Here is a 19,464-nt window from a genome sequence, read left to right as displayed (position 1 = left end):
TTTGGATGTTGAACATAGCTTATCTAAAACCTGGAAAGTATCAGGGTGGAAATGAGTGGTTTTCCAAGGCTGCGTTGAAACATTGCTCACGTCTTCAACAGCAACCAGCTATTAATGGAACTATCTTTTATAACAGATGGGAGCCCAAAACTCTGTCACCATCCACACATGGCTGGGAGAGCACTGGGTTAAAATGCGTCACGCACACGATTTTTGAGCATGCAGCACAAGACATTGGGAACCAATAAGTAGTAGTAGTAGGTAGATTAATCTAATACATCCATAAGAAACTGATGCAACAGTCTATAAATCTCTATACAACATAAAATTCCAGTTAATTTGTGTCCATCTGAATGTGTTGCTAATTTGTCATAGATTAATAATTAATCACCCTTACAAGAAACAAGTGTGTGAACAGATGAACCTTGAGAGTCCAATTGATTTTTCACCTTTCTTAAAAGTGATGCGTTCACTGTCAGTGCTGTCAACATGATGCTTTATCGGGTCTTGTAATCCATCTCTGCTATTCGGTACACTTTTATTAATTTAGTGCCACTTGCATTGCATTGCATTGCCATTGCAGGCCACCTGACACGGAAAACACTTTGCAACAGAACATTATCTTTGCTGAACTCAACACAACACGAGCTCATCTATCCCACGTGGTGACAAGGAGTTCTGCAGTGGGTGAATTAGAAACTAGTTTAAATGGAACAGATGCCAACGAGACAAATCCGCTTTACTAGTGAGCACCCATTTCACTGTTTGACTGTAGAATTATCAGTCTGTCTGTCAAGCAAAATTGTCATCTTAGCATACTGTTGGGAATTCGTTTCAGTCTATGTGGATGTCCAGTTCACTGCTTGTTGAGGATTTGGTTTAAAGGATTACATTTGTTTGGCAAGCTACGGTAATTTGAGGGTGGTTCGTCCTCGTGTAAAAAGGGTAATTTTTCTCATTTTATTTGAGTTTGCCTAAAGTCCACTCATGCAGTCAAAGATAATTTACTTCAAAAAAGTAAGTACATTGTTTATTGATACGCTCAGGTTTGCATACCTGACACTTGTGACTCGAACGCATGTGGTATTCTGTGGCTTTTTCCTATTGCGACATGTCACAAAATCACATGACACTTGGTTGATGCTTGGGATTTGAGTCGAGACCCTGCTCAACAGCAGTGTAGTCAAGGGATGTTTACGGACCAAATGGAAGTGGCGGAAATGAAAGACGAGAAAACAGACAAACATAGCCACACATTCATATGATTGAGTACTTTGTTGGTAGTAACATGTCTATGTTTTATGCACCAACAGTTTTCCTAGTTAACTGAATGAGGCGTTGATTGTTCCTGTGGTGGACTTTATGTGACAGCGCCCTCTATCTTCCCTCGGCGCTCACACTAGGCCGTCTGTCCGTTTCAGCCTCCTCAGCAGGCTCCTCCTCCGCCATTTTTGACTGTAAACATCCTGCCGATTTTAAAAGGACAGCGGTGAGCGGGAGGAAGGCGACTGGCGCCATCTTGGCTGTTTTAATGAGTACAACAGGGGAGCATTCGTTGGGAGAAATTACCTAATCATTGGGGTTTCACGCTAAGAGGGCTACTGTCGGTAAGTGTGTTTGCAGCGGAAATATTTTTCGCGTGGATTTTCTGTATGTAATTTAGGGAAATAGTGATGCATGTTCGGGTTTATTCACTGCGGCCTTCAATGTGAAGGGAGCCGTTAGCTATCGGCTAACGATAGTGTTGTGCTGATAGAGAGAGGGGGGGGGTGTATGAGCAGACATCGATGGGTGCCTTGTTCCAGAGTGCTTTATGTTCTTTAATGTAAGTGGTGTTTCATGGTGCGTTATTTGCTTAACTTTGCTTAAAATTCATTAATTAGTTCTAAACTTCTCTGCTAAACTCACAATCCCATTGCTCCAGTTGTAGTAAGCTTGTGGCTAATTTAGTTCATCCTACTTGATGGCGCCGACTATTTACTGGCGTCGCCCACCCTTTGGCGCTTTTAACGTGCTACTCTTCCTTTAGTGTATGTTAAATCCCGTACTTTTTATTCCTATTTAAATTATGTGGTTTTTGTAATAAGAGCAAAAAAGAAGCTTTTTAAAGCTGAATGTGGGATATGTGCCGGTTTCTTCATATCGACATGTGCATTCATTTAAAATGTTTGACTCCGAGACGGAGAAATAGGCGGAACTTGAATAAAGAAAGAGTTTGTTTTGATAACGTCCCATTTCTTGATTTCGAGTCTTGTATTGATATTTTACACACAAGTATCATTTGAAGGTGTTTTAGAATAGAAGCAAAAGTTTAAACGAGGTATGGACTTTTAATTTGATATTAGCTAAATGCCTACTTTTCAACTGTCTTAAATGTGGCTGGTCTTAGCTAATCAACGCATGTCAAAAGATTTCTTCTTCTTCGAGACACAGCAGACCCCGGTTTGTGGAGGTAACACGGATATTATTGGTTGTCTTGAAAGTTTATATGTTAGTCCACGTACTATAGGCGAAACGTATCTTTACCTGGCTTGTGTGGCACTATGTGCTGTTCATTTGTAATTATAACACATAAGGCCTGGGTATTGTCTTGGTGTTGGTTCCTTAAATTGTACATAACTGAAATTTGTAGCATTTTATTCACTAGATTGGTGTTTGGTCTATTTCCATGGCTGCAAACTGCATTGTCTTGCACTGCTACAGTACTAAAGGAGTGTTGGTGTACTACTATGGTACTAAAGGGGTGTTGGTGTACTACTATGGTACTGAAGGGGTGTTGGTGTACTACTATGGTACTGAAGGGATGTTGGTTTACTACTATGGTACTGAATGGGGTGTTGGTGTACTACTATGGTACTGAATGGGGTGTTGGTGTACTACTGTGGTACTGAAAGGGTGTTGGTGTACTACTATGGTACTGAAGGGGTGTCGGTGTACTACTCGGTTGTGTCCTGCAAGTTGACATTTTTTTCATTGTTCTGACCATGTACAATGATTTTGTCATTATTTGAATGATTTGGGGGGGGCAGTTTTGATTTTGGATGGTCAAATATTAATCGGATCATATTTTTTCAGGTCAGAACTACCACAGTTGGTGCGTGTGAACCCAAGGAACAAGGGCAATGTTCTACGCCCACTTTGTCCTCAGCAAACGTGGGCCGCTGGCCAAGATCTGGCTGGCGGCCCACTGGGACAAAAAGCTGACCAAGGCCCATGTGTTTGAGTGCAACCTTGAGAGCAGCGTGGAGAGCATCATCTCACCTAAGGTAAGAAGACACAAGTACGGTTTATAGATTGTCATGTTCTTTGTGTTTTCCTTTTAAAAAAAAAAAAAAACAAAACATTTTGGTACTGCTGTAATGCCAGTTTTAAGGTGGGTATAAATTCAGAGCTATCTATTAAGTACCTAGCATTGTGTGAAGTGAGGGGCCCAGCAATAAGTGAAGCAGTTTCATTGCTGCTTATGTGTCGTTTCTTCTTTCTGTAGAAGACCATGACATGGGGACATTTTGTCTCCACATATAGTGATTTCTGTCACATTTTGCCCACAACAAGATATCCTAATTTACAGTGTGTGTCTATGAACACTGTTGGTGTTTATGAATGTCCTCAGTGCTGAACAGTGTTTACTGGCAGATATTTGTAAATGCTGGCGCAAACAAGCAAGACAATATAAATTGTGATGTAAATGGACTTGTACTTGTATAGCGCTTTTCTAGTCTAACTGACCACTCAAAGCGCTTCACTACATGCCGCATTCACCACACACACATTCATACAGCACGTCTTAACTACGTGCTTTTTCTAATCATTCACACACATTCATACAGCACGTCTTAACTACGTGCTTTTTCTAATCATTCACACACATTCATACACACATGTAGCCCGGGGAAGCCAGAGTCGAACCACCGACCTTCCGATTGGTGGGCGACTGCTCTTCCTCCTGAGCTACAGGCGCCCTGCATTGTGCCGTTTATGGGGAGCATTCACAAATACAGACTGTCTATATTTTACCCTTTAAGCTGTGGAGAAAGCTGCTCTGCTGGGTTAACGTCCTCTGACGTCACACTTCTGGCCCAGCGTACATGAATTTTCTCTGACGTGTGATATTTGTTGCTTTTAATCTTAGGTGAAGATGGCATTACGTACTTCAGGTCACTTGCTCCTTGGGGTGGTGAGAATCTACCACAGGAAGGCCAAGTATCTGCTTGCTGACTGTAATGAAGCCTTTATCAAGATCAAAATGGCCTTCAGGCCAGGTAAGGAGAAACCACAACAAAGCGTTGTAATGTTTGTGACCCGGTCTGGTTGTTCTTTAGAACATGTAGGCCAGTGGAGTTCCCACATAACATTACTACTTGTTTCTGTGTTCAGGTGTGGTGGATCTACCTGAGGAAAACAGAGAGGCAGCATACAATGCCATTACCTTACCTGAGGAGTTCCATGACTTTGACCAGCCACTTCCTGATCTGGAGTAAGTTTACCAGATTTGTTGTTCTTGTTTAGTAATGTTTTCTTGTCTAGCAGATGAAAACTCAGCTGTTTGGAGGGAGAGGTGAATGGCTCCTGCTCTCTTTCTGCTTTCACTTGTACTGATGTGATGCTGCTTGTATCATTCAAGAAAGTACACGGTTGCATCACATTCAGGTTGAAATGTAGCATACCTGTAACTCTATCACTGTTTGAGAGCCAAACTGAAATGTTTGTCATCACCCACATCTCTTGGGCAGCTCAGAGTTGTTTTGCTGTCATTTGAATGCATACTGAAAGTCATTTTAGGTGTGTTAGTGGTTAAAGTGACCGTTGTTGCAGTTGAATCGCCATAAAATCTAGTATTTTGAATATTAATAGCGCTGATCTTGCTGCACAGCTTCTTTCTTTTGGGAAAAAAAAAAGTGACGGCAACTATGTGTAGTTGGTGATGCCACGAGTCTCTGAAGAAGCGCTAGCAGAAGACCAGAGGCTATTAACTGTGATCTAAACCTCGTCCCTGATGTGTTTTCAGTGACATCGATGTGGCTCAGCAGTTCACCTTGAACCAGAGCAGAGTGGAAGAGATCACCATGAGGGAAGATGTCGGCAACCTCAACCTCCTGCAAGACAATGACTTTGGTGAGACTCAACTGACATGCTGATGTCTAAACTTAGCCAGCCATCACATATGTATTTAAACACGGGGCCTGCTTTATGTAATGAACGTGTATGTTTGTCAGAATAGTATGAACTCGTTCATATAATGAAGTGCTGTACTCCTCAGCTGACTTTGGTATGGACGACCGGGAGATGATGCGTGATGACGCCGCATTCGAAGAGGATATAATGCATGGTGCCACTGCTTCAAACCTCTTGCTGGAGGCTGAGCCTGGTCCAGCTAATCTTCCTGATAAATCCAACCACATGGAGTATGATGACTTTGGGGATGCGTCCATGGGCAACAGTGATGGTGGAATGCGAGGTGAGCAGCATTTTATTAATTTCTTTATCTCCTTGTTGACTATTGCAGTCATCAGTGTAAGTTGTTATGTGACGCACGTATGTTAAGTATAAAGTCTAATCTTTTTATTCCTCAGTTGACACGCTGCTGAGCTCTGAAGACGGAGGTGGTATCTTCGATGATCCACCAGCTTTCACAGAAAGTGTCATGATGCCTCAAGATCATGGAGACGATGAGGATGACTTTGACAACCTCCAGTCACGTAAGCATTACTGTGTTAAGAATGATGCACACACAGAAGCAGAAATGAAAGTTTAGCTCACTCTGGTCTTATAACTGCACAGTGACTCATTTGTTGCTGCACTGAGGATAAATATATATATATATATATTTTCTTTCATTTACTGTCAAGCGGGTCCAGACAGTCCAGACTCTGGCCCAGCAGAACCACTTCCTGCAATGGCTGACCAGACAGAGCAGACCACTCTGGTTCACAATGAAGAGGAGGCCTTTGCCCTGGAGCCCATCGACATCACTGGTAAGTCTCTCCTATCTTTAAAGACGTAAGATTTTGCTTAAAAATCCTATCTGAAATTGTTCAGCATTTGCACACACAAGTTATTTTTATTTTTATTTCCAGTGAAAGAGACCAAGGCAAAGCGTAAAAGGAAGCTGATTGTGGACAGTGTGAAAGAGTTGGACAGTAAGACCATCAGAGCCCAGCTGTCTGACTACTCTGATATTGTGACCACCCTGGATCTTGCTCCCCCCACCAAGAAGCTTATGATGTGGAAAGAGACTGGTGGAGTGGAGAAGCTCTTCTCTCTGCCTGCTCAACCCCTCTGGAACGCCAGGCTGCTCAAGGTAACGGATGCTTTCCATGAATATTCACGCGTCTTTGGGCTAATATTCACAACTAAGTGAAAATGGACTGAAACTGTCAGCTGTCTGGCCAATATCGCAACAGGAAAAATGACCACCCAAGGGCAGTAATGAGCATCTCATCTTCGAGTAGGCCCAGACTTTGTTTAAGGGTTGAGAGTAGATTTCGATTACATTTGTCATTGACATTCTGTTCAGGTTTTGGGATTTAAAATGAGAATATTGAAGCAACAAGAGAGGGAATAAGTGATTGAGCTTGTCTTTTTTTTTCCCCTCTCTCTCTCCACATGTTGTCTTTCCTGAATACTGAATGGAGAACGTGTAGAGGCATAATTTAGCAGTTGCCTTTGTCTTGCGTCAGTCCTCCCTAAAGTTCATACTTTTAATTGTCTTTTTAACTTTGCATAATGGTTTAAATATCTTAAGAATAATAATAAGGAGAAAAAAAAAGCACCTTCCCTCCAAGTATAATTCTTGTTCACAGATGTTCACACGCTGCCTGACGCCCCTGGTGCCAGACGAGCTGAGGAAGAGGGTAAAGGGTGGCGAAGCAGACAGTCTGGATGAGTTCCTCAAAGAGCTGGAGAACCCAGAGCTGCCTCGAGAGGAACTCCTGACTCATCAGAGAGATGTTATAGGTAAGTCATGCTGGAGTCCATCAGAGGAGGTCACTCAAACTGTCTGGACTGGATCCAGACAGTTTGAGCTGAGTGAAAGGGAGAGGAAACTCTCTTCAGATTTCCTCAAATGATGCTGTTGCTCACTCATCAGTTTGTTTTTTTTAACCTCCTTCTGTTCCTCAGACCAGACGATCATGGAGGAGCCCAGTATGCTGGCAGCCTCTGCAATGGAGGGCAGCAGGACAACCTTGAATGAAAGTGGCATGCCTCCTCCATCCACGCCCCGCGCTGTTAAACGCAAGACCCTTGACAAAGAGGGCACCGTTCCTGTGAGTATTTGCTGTCAGAATATTGGAACTAAAGCTGCCTCATTTGCATTTTTAATTCTTACTTTAACACTGACAAACTGTCAAAAATTCACCTGGTTTGTTCTAAAAGTGGTGGACAGGCCTCCTGTGGCTGCTTTCAGTGCTGAAGAAAGTGGTCACATTACAAAAAAAACCTCCATAATTCCAGTCCAGGCATGAAGATTTCACCGCATTTAGGTCACATTTTGTATGTCGTCTAACGGATGAGGGCGTATTGGTTTGAATTTTCTGAAGCAGTAAACTTTGCTAAATGCTCAGCAATCACACTGGAGAGCTTAAGAAGTTAAATCTGCGGCGACTCCTAACTCTGGTCCATGTTTGGGTGCGTTCTTCTCTCAGATGGCTCCCTTGGAGCAGCAACAATTGGCTGACCGCTCCGACTCGCAGAGGTTAGACATGCCTCAGGTGGAACTCCCCCCAGAGGAGAGCAGCCTCAACCTGACCCAGCTCGTCCCAGAGCTCGACCTGCTCAGTACCAAAGGAAAGGACAAGAAGGACGAGAGTGACGAAGAGGAGGTGAGAGGAAATCTAGGCTGTTCATAAGACACTGTAGTTAGTAGCTATAGAATGTAATCTCTTCATTTACAAATGGAAAAAGAAGTTCTTGAGGAGAAATGACTACCAGGTTAGATGAAGTTAATTCTGATCACCGTCTGTTTCTCAGGATGAGGAGGGTCAAGGTGGAGACCAGGACCAGGAGGAGAAGAGATGGAACAAGAGAACCCAGCAGATGCTGCACGGTCTACAGGTAAGAGCCACGATGCTCAAAATATTATGTTGGATTGGCGTTATATACTGAAAATGTGTTATTTTAGCTCACTCTGGGTTAGATGTTAAGGACTTTCTTTTCTTCTTTTTTTTTTAATCCGTCTCCAACAGCGCGTCATGGCTAAGACGGGCGCAGACTCAGTCAGCCTGCTCGACTTGTGCCGGAACAACAACCGGAAGCAGGCAGCCGCCAAGTTTTACAGTTTCTTGGTCCTCAAGAAGCAGCAAGCCATCGAGGTCACTCAGACTCAGCCCTACAGCGACATCATTGCCACAGCTGGACCAAGATTCCACCTCATTTAGACATTGGAAGAACAGACAAACACTCTGCTTGCAGCAGGCATACTCTTTTTAAATTACGCAACTCTGCCTTTTTTTTTTATTTTGTCTTTTCTTGTCAGCCCTTTTTCTTTCCTGGGGAGCGGGAGGGCATAGCGTGGGAAAGGGTTGGAAACTTTTTAACAAAAGGATTTTACTGTACTAAAGATGGAATCATGCTGTGTTCTTTGTTCAGATGGGTGAGGAAGAATGTTGACAAGTATATTTATAAAGCAAACACTTTTTCAGTCGTCAATTTGTAAACTGCTTCATTCTGTTTTATAAGTTAAAATTTCTGCTGTCTGCTCATTCCATAAATTTTGTATCCGTGCCCCCCTCTTTCGACTGAAATATATCAGATTTTAGATAAAGGCCCCTGTATTAATGCAAGGAATCCTGTATTGACTCTGTACATGTTCTGGAAAGGTACTGTTTTATTGCTCGGAAGTGTAACCGCTCCCATCTTCTCCCCGTTGCACTTGTTCTTTGATAAACTAAAAGGTTAATCTGTCAATAAATTGTTAATCTTACCTGGCATTAAATATCATGTTTCAGATGTATAATTCAGGCAGTTTATCAGTTAAGTTTCATGTAAATTTCTCTTTTGTACCTTTTTACGTTTATGCTTATTTGCCTTTTTGCATTATGTAATTAGGTGATGTACTTGTTACAGTTAAGTTCACTATCCCACCTTTTTAGACTTTGGGTAACCTCTAGTTGTGATACTTCTGTAAAGATTTGAAATAAAGTGTTTTAAGTACTTGGTTAAGTAACAGGATGCGTCTTTATTGCATGCATTATTTTGAGTAAGACAATGCTTTATAAAATGACTTTAAGTTCAAAGACTTAATTAGTAAGAGGCACCTGTATCCAGCCCGCTGGTGGCTTCCAGCATGAAAGATCTCAATCCTAAATGATTACTCTTAACGATCCTTAACAACTATATTGCTTCCTTTCAGTATAAGGAAATTCTGCTGTGTCCTCTTGATAAATACGGGTCAGCTCAACATAATCTTAACATGGACCAAATATAGTCATGTTAGAGTATTTTGTGATGGTTATAACAGTCTTGTGTAAAGAAGGAAAACAAATCTAATTAAAGTAAGACAACCCAAAGATTAGACTAGTTCTATGGAAGTAAATCTGTGTCATCGGATTTTGAAATAAAAAAGTGATTGAATTTCTAGTACTGAATATTTATGTATTGAAATTATGTATGTTTTTCAATGTTAAAAATATTCAACTGCAAATAATTCAACCTCGAAAAAAAAAATTCAACCACAACATCCGAGAACCCAAGGAAGAGCAATAAATTCTAGATTCAAGATCGGGAGTGTAGGTCAAGAAAAAGGAGCGAGCACGAATCACCCCAATACGACATGGTGACCATATTTTAACCATGTCCAATAATAATGGGGCTTCGGTGAGTGTTTTAACTGTTCTTAATGCCATCAGTGTGGTTTGTGTCTGCAAGATTCAGTAATAGAAAGCTGACATTTGTATTGGACATGAATTGTTAGCGGTTGAATTTTTTGCAGTTGAATATTTCAACGTTGAATTGTTTGCAGTTGAATATTTCAGCGTTCAAATTAAATTTTTACGGTTGAATTTTTGCGATTTAATTTCTTGCAGTTGAATATTTTAACGTTGAAAAACAGATACAGATACATAATTTCAATGCATAAATATTCACTTTTTTCTTTCAAAATCCGATGACACAGATTTACTTCCATATAATTCCTTCAACACCCAGTGTCTCATTGGTTCAACACACCCATTCAATTTGATAAATTTAATAAAGTGTAGTAAATTATGACCAAACCCAAACATTAATGTTGTGGAAATAGTTTTTTTTTTGTTTTCCATTTTCATACAACTCGTTATTTTTCAAGTATTTGATTTGTGAACAACCAACAAAGTGAGTCATTAAAAAAACAAACAACTAAACTCGTTTAACTACGTTATGTGTACATATTTTCTATTTGGTCAATAAAACGTGGCATATGTTTTATTCGTATTGCTCCAAACCACATTTAGGCAATTACCCTAAAAAAAAAAAAGGGGGGGGGGGAACTCTACCCTTGATCTTCGTTTCTATACGGATAGGAGAAACGATGCAAAGATGTCGGAAATGTCCGTCACCAAACTCTTTCCTCCTTTCTTTCTCGTGGAACGACTCAGAAATGGCTACACGTAAAGAGCCCGCTCCAGTATCTACACCAGTAATGGCTTCTACAGGCGGCACTTTGGACTCTCCAGTCAAACAGATCCAGATTGATGGACTGGTAAGTGTCTGGTCGGGCTCTGTGCTGAATTTAGGTGTCGGACAACAGAAAAACAGCTGTTACCAGATGGGCATGCTAAAGTGTGAGCATCATCATGGCGGCGACATTATGGAAAGCCGTTTCTTTTTCTGTTGAATGTATTTGCCAACCGAAATCCGTGACGTATCCTGCCTTGTTGAATCTAACACGTCACTTAAATATGTATATTATCAGTATGCAGCCTCATAACTGCTTACCAGGCAATTAATCGTGTTTTAGGTCAGCTGCTGTTTAGCGTTCCGTTAGATACAGCCGGTAGCCCTCAGGGGCGTTTAATATCAAACCCAGGACCTCCCTGGATTAAGGGGCACCGTAGGATGACGACGAAGATGTTTCTTCTTCTAAGTGTTTTGCGCGATACATCGCGAGCTTTGTTTGATATTAGTGATAGCTACTCCCCAGAGGGGACCCACAAACAAAATCTGTTGCATTTTAAATGGTTTTGCATGTGCTTCATGCGTAAATCACCATAACCGTTTACCAGCTGTACTTCAGTACGTGGTCAGAAAAAAAAGAAAGAAAAACAACGCACATGTGGACATTCCTAACAGGATTTCCCCAGTGAAATTGTACAAAATCTAATTTCTCCAAACCCTGACAAACACACCCAGTTAATGGTCTTTATTGTGAGACTGTTAAACCAGTCAGAAAATTGAGATTGAAAGTGACCCCATTTATCTCAACTTGTTCCCTTTAAAGTGTTCCCAGACTGTTGCTTTGTTTGAATAAAATCCTGATTTTAAAACTGCAGCATCATTTGACATAAAAAAATCTCCTTTCAAATGACTTAAAGGCAACATCTCTGCAGTTAATTCAGCTGTACTTGCATAGCTACCTCAGTTCTGCTTCTGTGCATGCATTTTGTTACAGTTTAATGGCTCAGTCGAGCTGTCGTGGTTTTCTGAAGCACGGAGTTGGCAATTGTTCTCGTTCTCTGAACAATTTTAAGCCTTTTCAGGGCTGGGTCCAGAGCCAGTTCTAGCTCCGAACTGGTTTGGCTTTCTGCAGCCAGAGAACCAGCACAGAGCCACATCATTATGTCACTGAGCTCGTGTTCTTTCTGTGCTCAGTTTTTTATTTTTTTATTTTTTATAGATAATAATTTTTTCCCTCTTGAATTAATCAGATTAAACATGACACTGGCTTACTTTCACAACACTTTGGTGTGTCTGGTTTGGCTCAACAGCCTCAGCAGCTGACGTAAGCAGTTCATTGTTCTGGCCCAGGAAAGAGTTGGTGCTTATGTAGCACCACTTTTCTGTGCTGTAGCCAGAGCTTTGGTATTCGAGACAGAATGAACAAGTTCTGAGTTAGGATCTGGCTCTGAACCAGTGCTGGAACTGCTCTGGTGCAAAATAGAAACAACAACAAAACCTTCCAATTGTTAATGCTCTGGAAAATATTTTCTCCTAGATATGAGGACAAGGTAGTTTGATTAAGAAAATGCTGGGTTTTTTTTAGGATTTGATGCATTAGTCATGTAAGCATCTATGTTTGAGGCTTTTTGTCTGTCTTTATGCTTCTTGGATGCAGTCTTTCAATGATTTGTTGCTTTGTGTTGTTCTTGTCTTTTTAGAAGATATCCTTGAAATTCTTAAACAATTCTTGCTTTATCTGTTTGTTTTTAATCATGGTGATCAGTCACTGAAACTGACCTTTAAAAGGCCCGTGCCCATCTTTACAATATGTAGTACCTCTGTACAAACAGCAGAGGACAAACTTGTTTCACTGCATTTACATTTTGGCTCCAAGTGCCCTAAGCAGCACTGGACACAAAGCGGCTTGTTTTTGTAGTGTGCCTGAATGCAGGAGCAGGACTTAACTTGCCAGCTGCTGCCTTCCTTTTACCTTCCTCATTAAAGCTGCTCCAGAGTCGACGGCTCTAATTTCAAATCACACATTGGGGTGATATATTCATATTTCACCTGAACGTGTGTTTCTCAGACCTCTGAGAGCTTCCTTATTCCCTTCATAGCCTTATCAAACAAACGGTTTCGCTGCGCTTAAACGCTGTCAGGGTAGGTTAAAAGTGTGACCTCATTTTCATTCAGACTCTTGAAAGATGGGTTGCCAGTTTCAAGCAGAGTTCTGAAACTCATTTCACCTGAATGCATTGATATGCAGCAGTTGCTGACGCGTTGCGTCATGACCGGTCTGTCAGAGGTTTAGCTGCAGGGTTGCCTGTGGACGGCATCCCTGCTGTCGTGTGGCAGAAATGGACTGTTTTTGCTTTTGAGAAGGTGTCAGCGTTTCATGTTGCCACAGAGGTGTATTGGAACACTGCAATAGGTTTCCATTTTGCACCTCCTTAGCTCAAGCTAGCCTCTGGGATGGAAAAGAAAGTCCTTATTAAATTATTCTAAGATGCGATATATGTCAGACACGGTTTTTATTCATGCGCTGCGAATTAAGGAAAAGTCGGGGCACATTGTGCAGAATGTTTTCGGTGTTATAATAAAACGGCAGGAAGTCGTGCAGAATTAGTTGAATCTGAACATTTCATGTAACGATGGCAGTCATTTTCTGTTTGAAAGCTTAAATGGGAATAAAAGAAACACTGGGTCAGAACGGTCCCCTCTTCTTCTTCAGGTTTTACACTTGCCATTTGCCTGGGCTTGTCAGGAAGATATCACATAAGAGTGTGACACAGGTCTATTGGCATGGACACAGGCAATGACTTACTTACTTCTATGTTCCGTCTGATCTGTCCTTGGTGCAAAATATACACGTTTTCTGTTAGAATCTGTCAACGCAGCAGCTTCTGTTTCCCTTGAAAACATTAGCATTATTTTGAATATTCGAGTTAAAGTAGAGATCTAAAGGATTGGAAACAGAAATCAGGCCTATAATTAGCTTGTTCAGGTTACGTCTGATGGAATTTGCACGCTTTCGTGAACCGATTCAAACCAGATATCATCTCATTTGATTCAAGTGCAACTGAAATTGTGTTGCATCAGAGCAGGCGTGCTTACACCTCGCTTTTATCTTCTAGGTCGTTTTCCAACATTGCAATACCACCGCCCCCCCCCATGGTCATCTTGACCTACGTCACATTAGAAGCCGGACTTGTTTGGCACAACATGTTTGAGAAAGATTTCCCCAAGCCAGCAGGCGAAAGCTGGCAAATGTAGTGAGAAATCTGAGAATCTCCATCCATGGATGAGTCACGCCACACAAAAGCTTTTCCCTCCGTCAACTCTTGTACGGCCAACATGGAGTGGAGAGGTGGTTCACACTTGAGCGGCCCAAAAAGAAAACTCATTAAAGGATCGTCTCTCTTGCCGTATGTTCTCATAACTAGAGCCCCGTTGTGTCAGGAATATAAACTCTTTTGTGTGAGTGAGAGAAGATTTATGATAAGAATTAAAGGCAGCCAACAGGGGATTTGGGTTGCAATTGATTTTGCACAATTCAATTTTAAGCTTGTTGATTTATAATACACTGTCCATATATCAATCTGGGGCCTCTCCACATGAGGTGAGCTCGCTGGGCCTAGCTGCTGGTGAGCTAGATCAATATATTTGGATGAGTAAAAGAGAGAGACTAGCAGCATTAAAAGATGGTACTGGAGAGAGTTAGCCTTCCTGTGTGTGCATGCAGGTTTGCACAAACGTGGAGCTTTCTGGGATTTGCTTACAATACCTGATGGCATTTACCCTGCACAAGAAAGCCAGCACTACAAATCCACCGAAACCTTTCTCATTTCTTTCAGTGTGGCGTCCTCTTCAGTTCCCCACTTTGAAGCATTTCAGGATTTTCTCAACACTCTTACTTAGCTGCCTTTGTTTGACCTTACTGCCCGTGTTTTTGGTGGATTGTCTATCTCTGACCTGGTTCTTTTCCAAAAGGATGTTGTTTAAGTGTGTGATGGACAAGAAAGCCAAGAACTGGATGGCTGAGAGCATTGTGTATGTGTGCTATCTGCTCTAACTGATGGAGGGAAGGCCAGAAAAGCAATTTGTTGACGGAGAACGAGCCAAAGCTCAAGGGGGCAGTCGGCGATGCCAATCCCAAGGCCTTCCACTATAGCCCCTTTCTCTCCTGCCATATTCCTTCTTGTCTCCCTTGTCATTGCTCCACCTGTCTGCTTTCCTGGCTCTCACAGATTCCCCTTCCTGCTCTCTTTTGTCAGCATTTTCTGCCTCCTTCTGGCTTCTCTGTCACATTTTCCTTGTTGCATTCCCATCATCACCACCTTCTCCATGGAGTTCTCCCTCTTGCACATCACTCCCCCACCACACCGACCTATTGCACAGAACCCCCCCCCCCTGTCAGGAAAGCCACGGCGGGCAGGGAATGAGATTTGTTTTTCTGCCCGCTCCACCCCATATCGTCTCTCTTCCTCATGCCCCGAGCTCTTTACTTGTTGCATGACAAGTCCGGCACTCTGCTGAAATAAATCATCTCTCTGAGTGAGCTGCTGGTGTACACACATGTATGTACGCGTGGGCAGCTAAGACCTGCAAGGGCTCCCTTATAGTGGTATTGGGTGTTTTGTTGTGAGCATGGGTGCAGAGCTGCCACCCTGCTCCTCTGTGTGTGTGTGTATTATTAATGCCTCTGGCTGTGACCTGCCCTCACTGTTATCAGCGTGATTTATGCTCTACTTGTCCACACCGTGCTTTCACCCTTATTTTATATCCAGTCCCTGCTCATTTAGATGCTTAGCCTTTCTTTATACTCTTTTTCTATGGCTCTTTTATGTTCTTGCTGGCCTGCATGTGTTTTGATGGGTTGGTCTATATACACGCAGTTGGCATCAGTGACACAGCATTAGAGTCTAAACCAGCTCCTTAATCATGTGGAGGCTTAGTCTGTTGGCCCATTTTTAACTAGCGTTAAAAATTAAAAGCGTACAATGATGCATGGGCACTCTGTCCAGATAAAGCATGATGCTGCAGGATATCAGACGAGAAGTTCAGATACACCCTCCCACTGTACAAGGGTTGCATTTTTCCTGAAAGATTTGTGTGCTGCCTCCTCTTTCTCGAGTGTAAATTGATGAGTGGTGCTGAATACTAACCAGCGTTTTGTACGCATTCAAGAGCAGTGATGCCCCCAGCGATGGAGCTTGCAGGTGGTGCTTCACACTCCACTACTTAACCGCAGCCTGTGATGGCCTGGGTAGAGTATTTCCTTTTTACATGTTTTTGTAAACATGTTTTTTTGTCAGTTTTGTGGTTAAAGGTAGGAGGTTGGTGGTCACTGTGAAGAACACTGTCGAAACATTTCATATGCAGTTGAATTAAAATGCTCTGGCCTACTTGGTGAGGACGTTTTTTTTGGGCAGCTCGACAGTTCTGCTGAAATTTAAATTCTTAGTTTCTGGGACACGTAAAAGTAAAATCTTTGACGCATTCGAAGAAAGGCTTTCTCAGACTTTAGCAAGCTGGTGGTCGGTGGGCGTTGCCAGGTGACCAGACATCAACAGCTGCAGTCCGCTGTAAGCCAGAGAACTGCAATGATGTGATCTGTGCCCAAGGAGGCGGTTGTTGCCGGTACTGGACCTGAAAGGTTTGCCATCAGCGAGTCGCTAATGTATCATGTGAAGGGACATCCAAACACACCTGGCTTTGCAGAACAGCTCATTTGGAATACTTTCCTGAAAAAGTCAGATTCGGTGAAGCCTTCAAATGTGGATTATGAGTTTAGTTTTAAAACTAAACGCTTTAAAAAAGGGACATGTAATGGAATTAATGTTGTATTTCCTGCGCTCGAGAGCGTCTGAAGTGACTACTAACTCAAAAAGTTCAACATAACATAACCCCGTGGCTTTGTTAGAGGCTGCCTGGGTGTTTTTCAGCGAGCCAATCAGATTTGGTGCTGTGTTGTTACGTTACAATCACCCAGCCTCCCCGTCTTTATCTCCAGCCACAACTTTTTGTAATGCTCCATGTTCTGTATCTCAACAATAAGAAGTCAGAACTCTTTTGCTCTTGCTTTTTTCTTTGCACTTCATCAGTAGTGGTTAGTGTAGTGGTATGATTTACTACCTGCAGTAGGGGCCCTTACCCTACCCGCCTACCTGTAAGTCGCTTTGGATAAAAGCGTCTGCCAAATGCATAAACATAGCTCTAAAGTCCACCTAACTAAAGAGAGAAATGAGCTGACCGGGCCTTACTAGTGTTTACCAATTTGAATTACAGCATGATTCTGACTTTCTACTCGCCTCTGGCCAGCTGTTCTGTTATTTCAACATTCCTATTTGCAGGGTGGTGTTCTAACAACCTGGGCCACTTAAGCCCATAACTCATGGCCTGCGGACGATAAGTGGTGTGTTGGAGTAGCTCACTAAACAACGTTAAGCGGCAGCTATGAACACAAGGCAGTGATGAGAAAAGCGCAGCGTTACCTTATCTGTGCTTTCTGGAGATGCACTCTCCAAGTGGCAGGGAGGGGTTCAGGCGTACTGCTGTCGAGGGCGCGCAGGAGGCAGCATGGGATGGAGAAATTACAATGTGCTTTCTGTCCAACTTGTTGAGAATAGCACATGGGGCTCTATTTGTGTTGATGTGAGAACTGCACGTGTCTGCATGTATCCACAAGAGCAGGGAGCAAGCAGAAAGCAGCGTACAGGTCAGCAGAAAGGGGGGAAACTCACAGGCGCAGCAGCGGTAAATGCTCCAGAATATTTGCTGACACATTTGCACATTGGAAAAAAATCTCAGCAGAAAGTCTGGGGCGAATGTTGCAGCCATTTGCATTTTCGCCGCTCTGGAACAGCTCGAGAGCGTTTCAGGACTCCACTCCATGCGTGAGGAGGATCTTTCTGTCCACCGTGTACATGGAAATATTCTCAGAAAGTTCTAAGTCGACAGCTTCGTATTTCTACACTTTTTAAGGAACGCTCCTGTGTGTGGTGTGCTGAAGTTTGTCTTTCATTGACGCCACATTTGGTAACATCTTTTTTCCTTTGAGTTCACAGTAGCAGGAGCCACTCCTAACAGTTGCTGTGTAATTATTTGTATTTGCATTATTTTAATTATCCAGTGTGTTGTAGAAAGGTTTAGCCTTCAAAATGTTGCTGCTGTATGACTTCTTGTGTATTTAAAGAATATAAATTCATGATGAAACTTCTTGATTAAAAAAGTTTCCTCGCTCTCGAAGAGCGCACATTGTTTCTTAATTAGGGATTTTTGTAAATACATTAGAATAAAGTTAATTGTGTATTTTAAGGCCACATTATTATTGTCTTCCCTGTCCTCATTCATATCAATTAAATAGTTTAATTTAGTCGCACGGCAATAAAACAAAGCATGTAGGAGAATAGAAAGCTGGGGGAAACTAAATCTGCGGCTTGGCCTGTGTGGCTTTTTAATGCACATCTCAGACTAATGAACACAAATCAACATTACAGGCAGAGCAGCTGCTGAACTTGATGCCACAACAGTCGCATCACAACAGAAATGTAGCTCCTGTTCAGAAAATAAAGTCACATTTCCAGAGTTGTAAAGCCTCCTTACTTGCCTCCTCTCGCTTCTTTTCTGTAGTTTGATATTGCAGTGATGTTCCTTTTCTGGCTTTCACAGGTGGTGCTGAAGATTATCAAGCACTACCAGGAGGAGGGCCAGGGCAGCGAGGTGGTTCAGGGCGTCCTGCTGGGCCTCGTAGTTGACGACCGCCTGGAGATCACAAACTGCTTCCCCTTCCCTCAGCACACCGAGGATGATGCAGACTTCGATGAAGGTAACTAGGGGCGGTGTCCTCTTTCCGCTGGTGGTGCTGGTTGGCTGAAACTGGACAAATGAATTCACAAACACACAATGAAAAATCATAGCAACATAAACTGCAGTGGACAGCTCTTCATCACCGGATGAGTTCAGAGATCATGATGTTTGAGTGATTTAACGTGGAGGCTTTGGTACTTTGTGTGTGATTTTGAAACTCTGTTACAGATAAGAGCTTCTTTGTCATTTAAATTCTGCTGCATGTCATTATGAATTGCAAATCTGGATGATTAAGTTTTTAATTAGTTCTGAGTTCTTGGGTGGATATACCAGATGGCTGTGGAAATATTAGCTTGAAGCATTGTGTGATGAATATGATTCTGCTTCTGGCTGGAAAAATAGATTTTTTTTTAATGTTTTATCTGTTCGTGGCGAATGAAAGGCGAGCGGAAGTATGTATGGGTGATCAACTAGAGTTTTATTATTTCACAAATATGAACTTAAGGTGTTTGAGCCACATCAGAGCTTGCTGTTGGCTGAACCATAAAGCTAAATAGAGAAATAGTTGATGTGTTTTTGAGAGATAAGCTGCTGATCAATATTCTTAACCTACTTAAAATGCTTTATAGAATAAGACTGTCGTGGAGTACAAGCATATCAACAGCTCATTAAATTTGAGTGTGTTGGCAGTGTGTGTGTGTGTGTAAGATGTCGGCGCAGCGCCGGCTTCTAACTAAGCCCACGAGGAGCCTGGTGTCCTACGCTGTCAGTTCCACGGTGGATGTGTGAGGGCGGTGGGGCAGGAATGAAATGCTCCAGCTTACGAGGTTACAGGTGGACGTCGAAAACGCACACAGGTTTTCATTTTGTCGTCATCTACAAATGTTCGCCCCCCCCTTTAGCCTCCTGCCTCTCGTCAAAAGGCTGCCATGTCCTCTGACCCCCCCCCCCCCTCCCGTATCACGCCTCGTTCTCCCCCACTTCTTGATAGCCGCAACAGTATCTGCTACAAGCCGGACTGAGCTGCGGGAGGAGGATGAGCAGATGCAGGGAGCGGTGGACAGGGAGAAAGTCCCAGTC

At 42.5% G+C, this 19,464-nt stretch overlaps 2 protein-coding genes across 2 annotated transcripts in view; both read left to right on the top strand.

Moving 5' to 3' along the window:
• Nucleotides 1-1,473: 1,473 nt before the first annotated feature.
• On the top strand, nucleotides 1,474-9,153 carry LOC140316731 (double-strand-break repair protein rad21 homolog A-like). The gene is made up of 14 exons (XM_072394680.1): nucleotides 1,474-1,607; nucleotides 3,076-3,266; nucleotides 4,133-4,262; nucleotides 4,378-4,477; nucleotides 5,009-5,115; nucleotides 5,261-5,458; nucleotides 5,574-5,699; nucleotides 5,850-5,975; nucleotides 6,078-6,301; nucleotides 6,804-6,957; nucleotides 7,123-7,268; nucleotides 7,647-7,823; nucleotides 7,972-8,055; nucleotides 8,187-9,153. Exons 2-14 carry the CDS (start codon nucleotides 3,123-3,125, stop codon nucleotides 8,376-8,378), a joined length of 1,908 nt encoding a protein of 635 aa, XP_072250781.1. The 5' UTR covers nucleotides 1,474-1,607; nucleotides 3,076-3,122; the 3' UTR covers nucleotides 8,379-9,153.
• Nucleotides 9,154-10,539: 1,386 nt separating this feature from the next.
• Nucleotides 10,540-19,464, top strand: part of LOC140316730 (eukaryotic translation initiation factor 3 subunit H) — a 50,083-nt gene continuing 41,158 nt past the window's right edge. The window contains exons 1-2 of the mRNA XM_072394679.1: nucleotides 10,540-10,678; nucleotides 18,247-18,403. Coding sequence (XP_072250780.1) covers nucleotides 10,577-10,678; nucleotides 18,247-18,403 — 259 coding nt within the window. The 5' untranslated portion in view covers nucleotides 10,540-10,576. The remainder of the gene's footprint in view (nucleotides 10,679-18,246; nucleotides 18,404-19,464) is intronic.

This window comes from Leuresthes tenuis, unplaced genomic scaffold (assembly GCF_036924035.1).
Source record: "Leuresthes tenuis unplaced genomic scaffold, fLeuTen1.0.hap1 SCAF_10, whole genome shotgun sequence".
In the NCBI taxonomy this organism is placed as follows: domain Eukaryota; kingdom Metazoa; phylum Chordata; class Actinopteri; order Atheriniformes; family Atherinopsidae; genus Leuresthes; species Leuresthes tenuis.
This window is presented reverse-complemented; position numbering and strand designations above follow the sequence as displayed.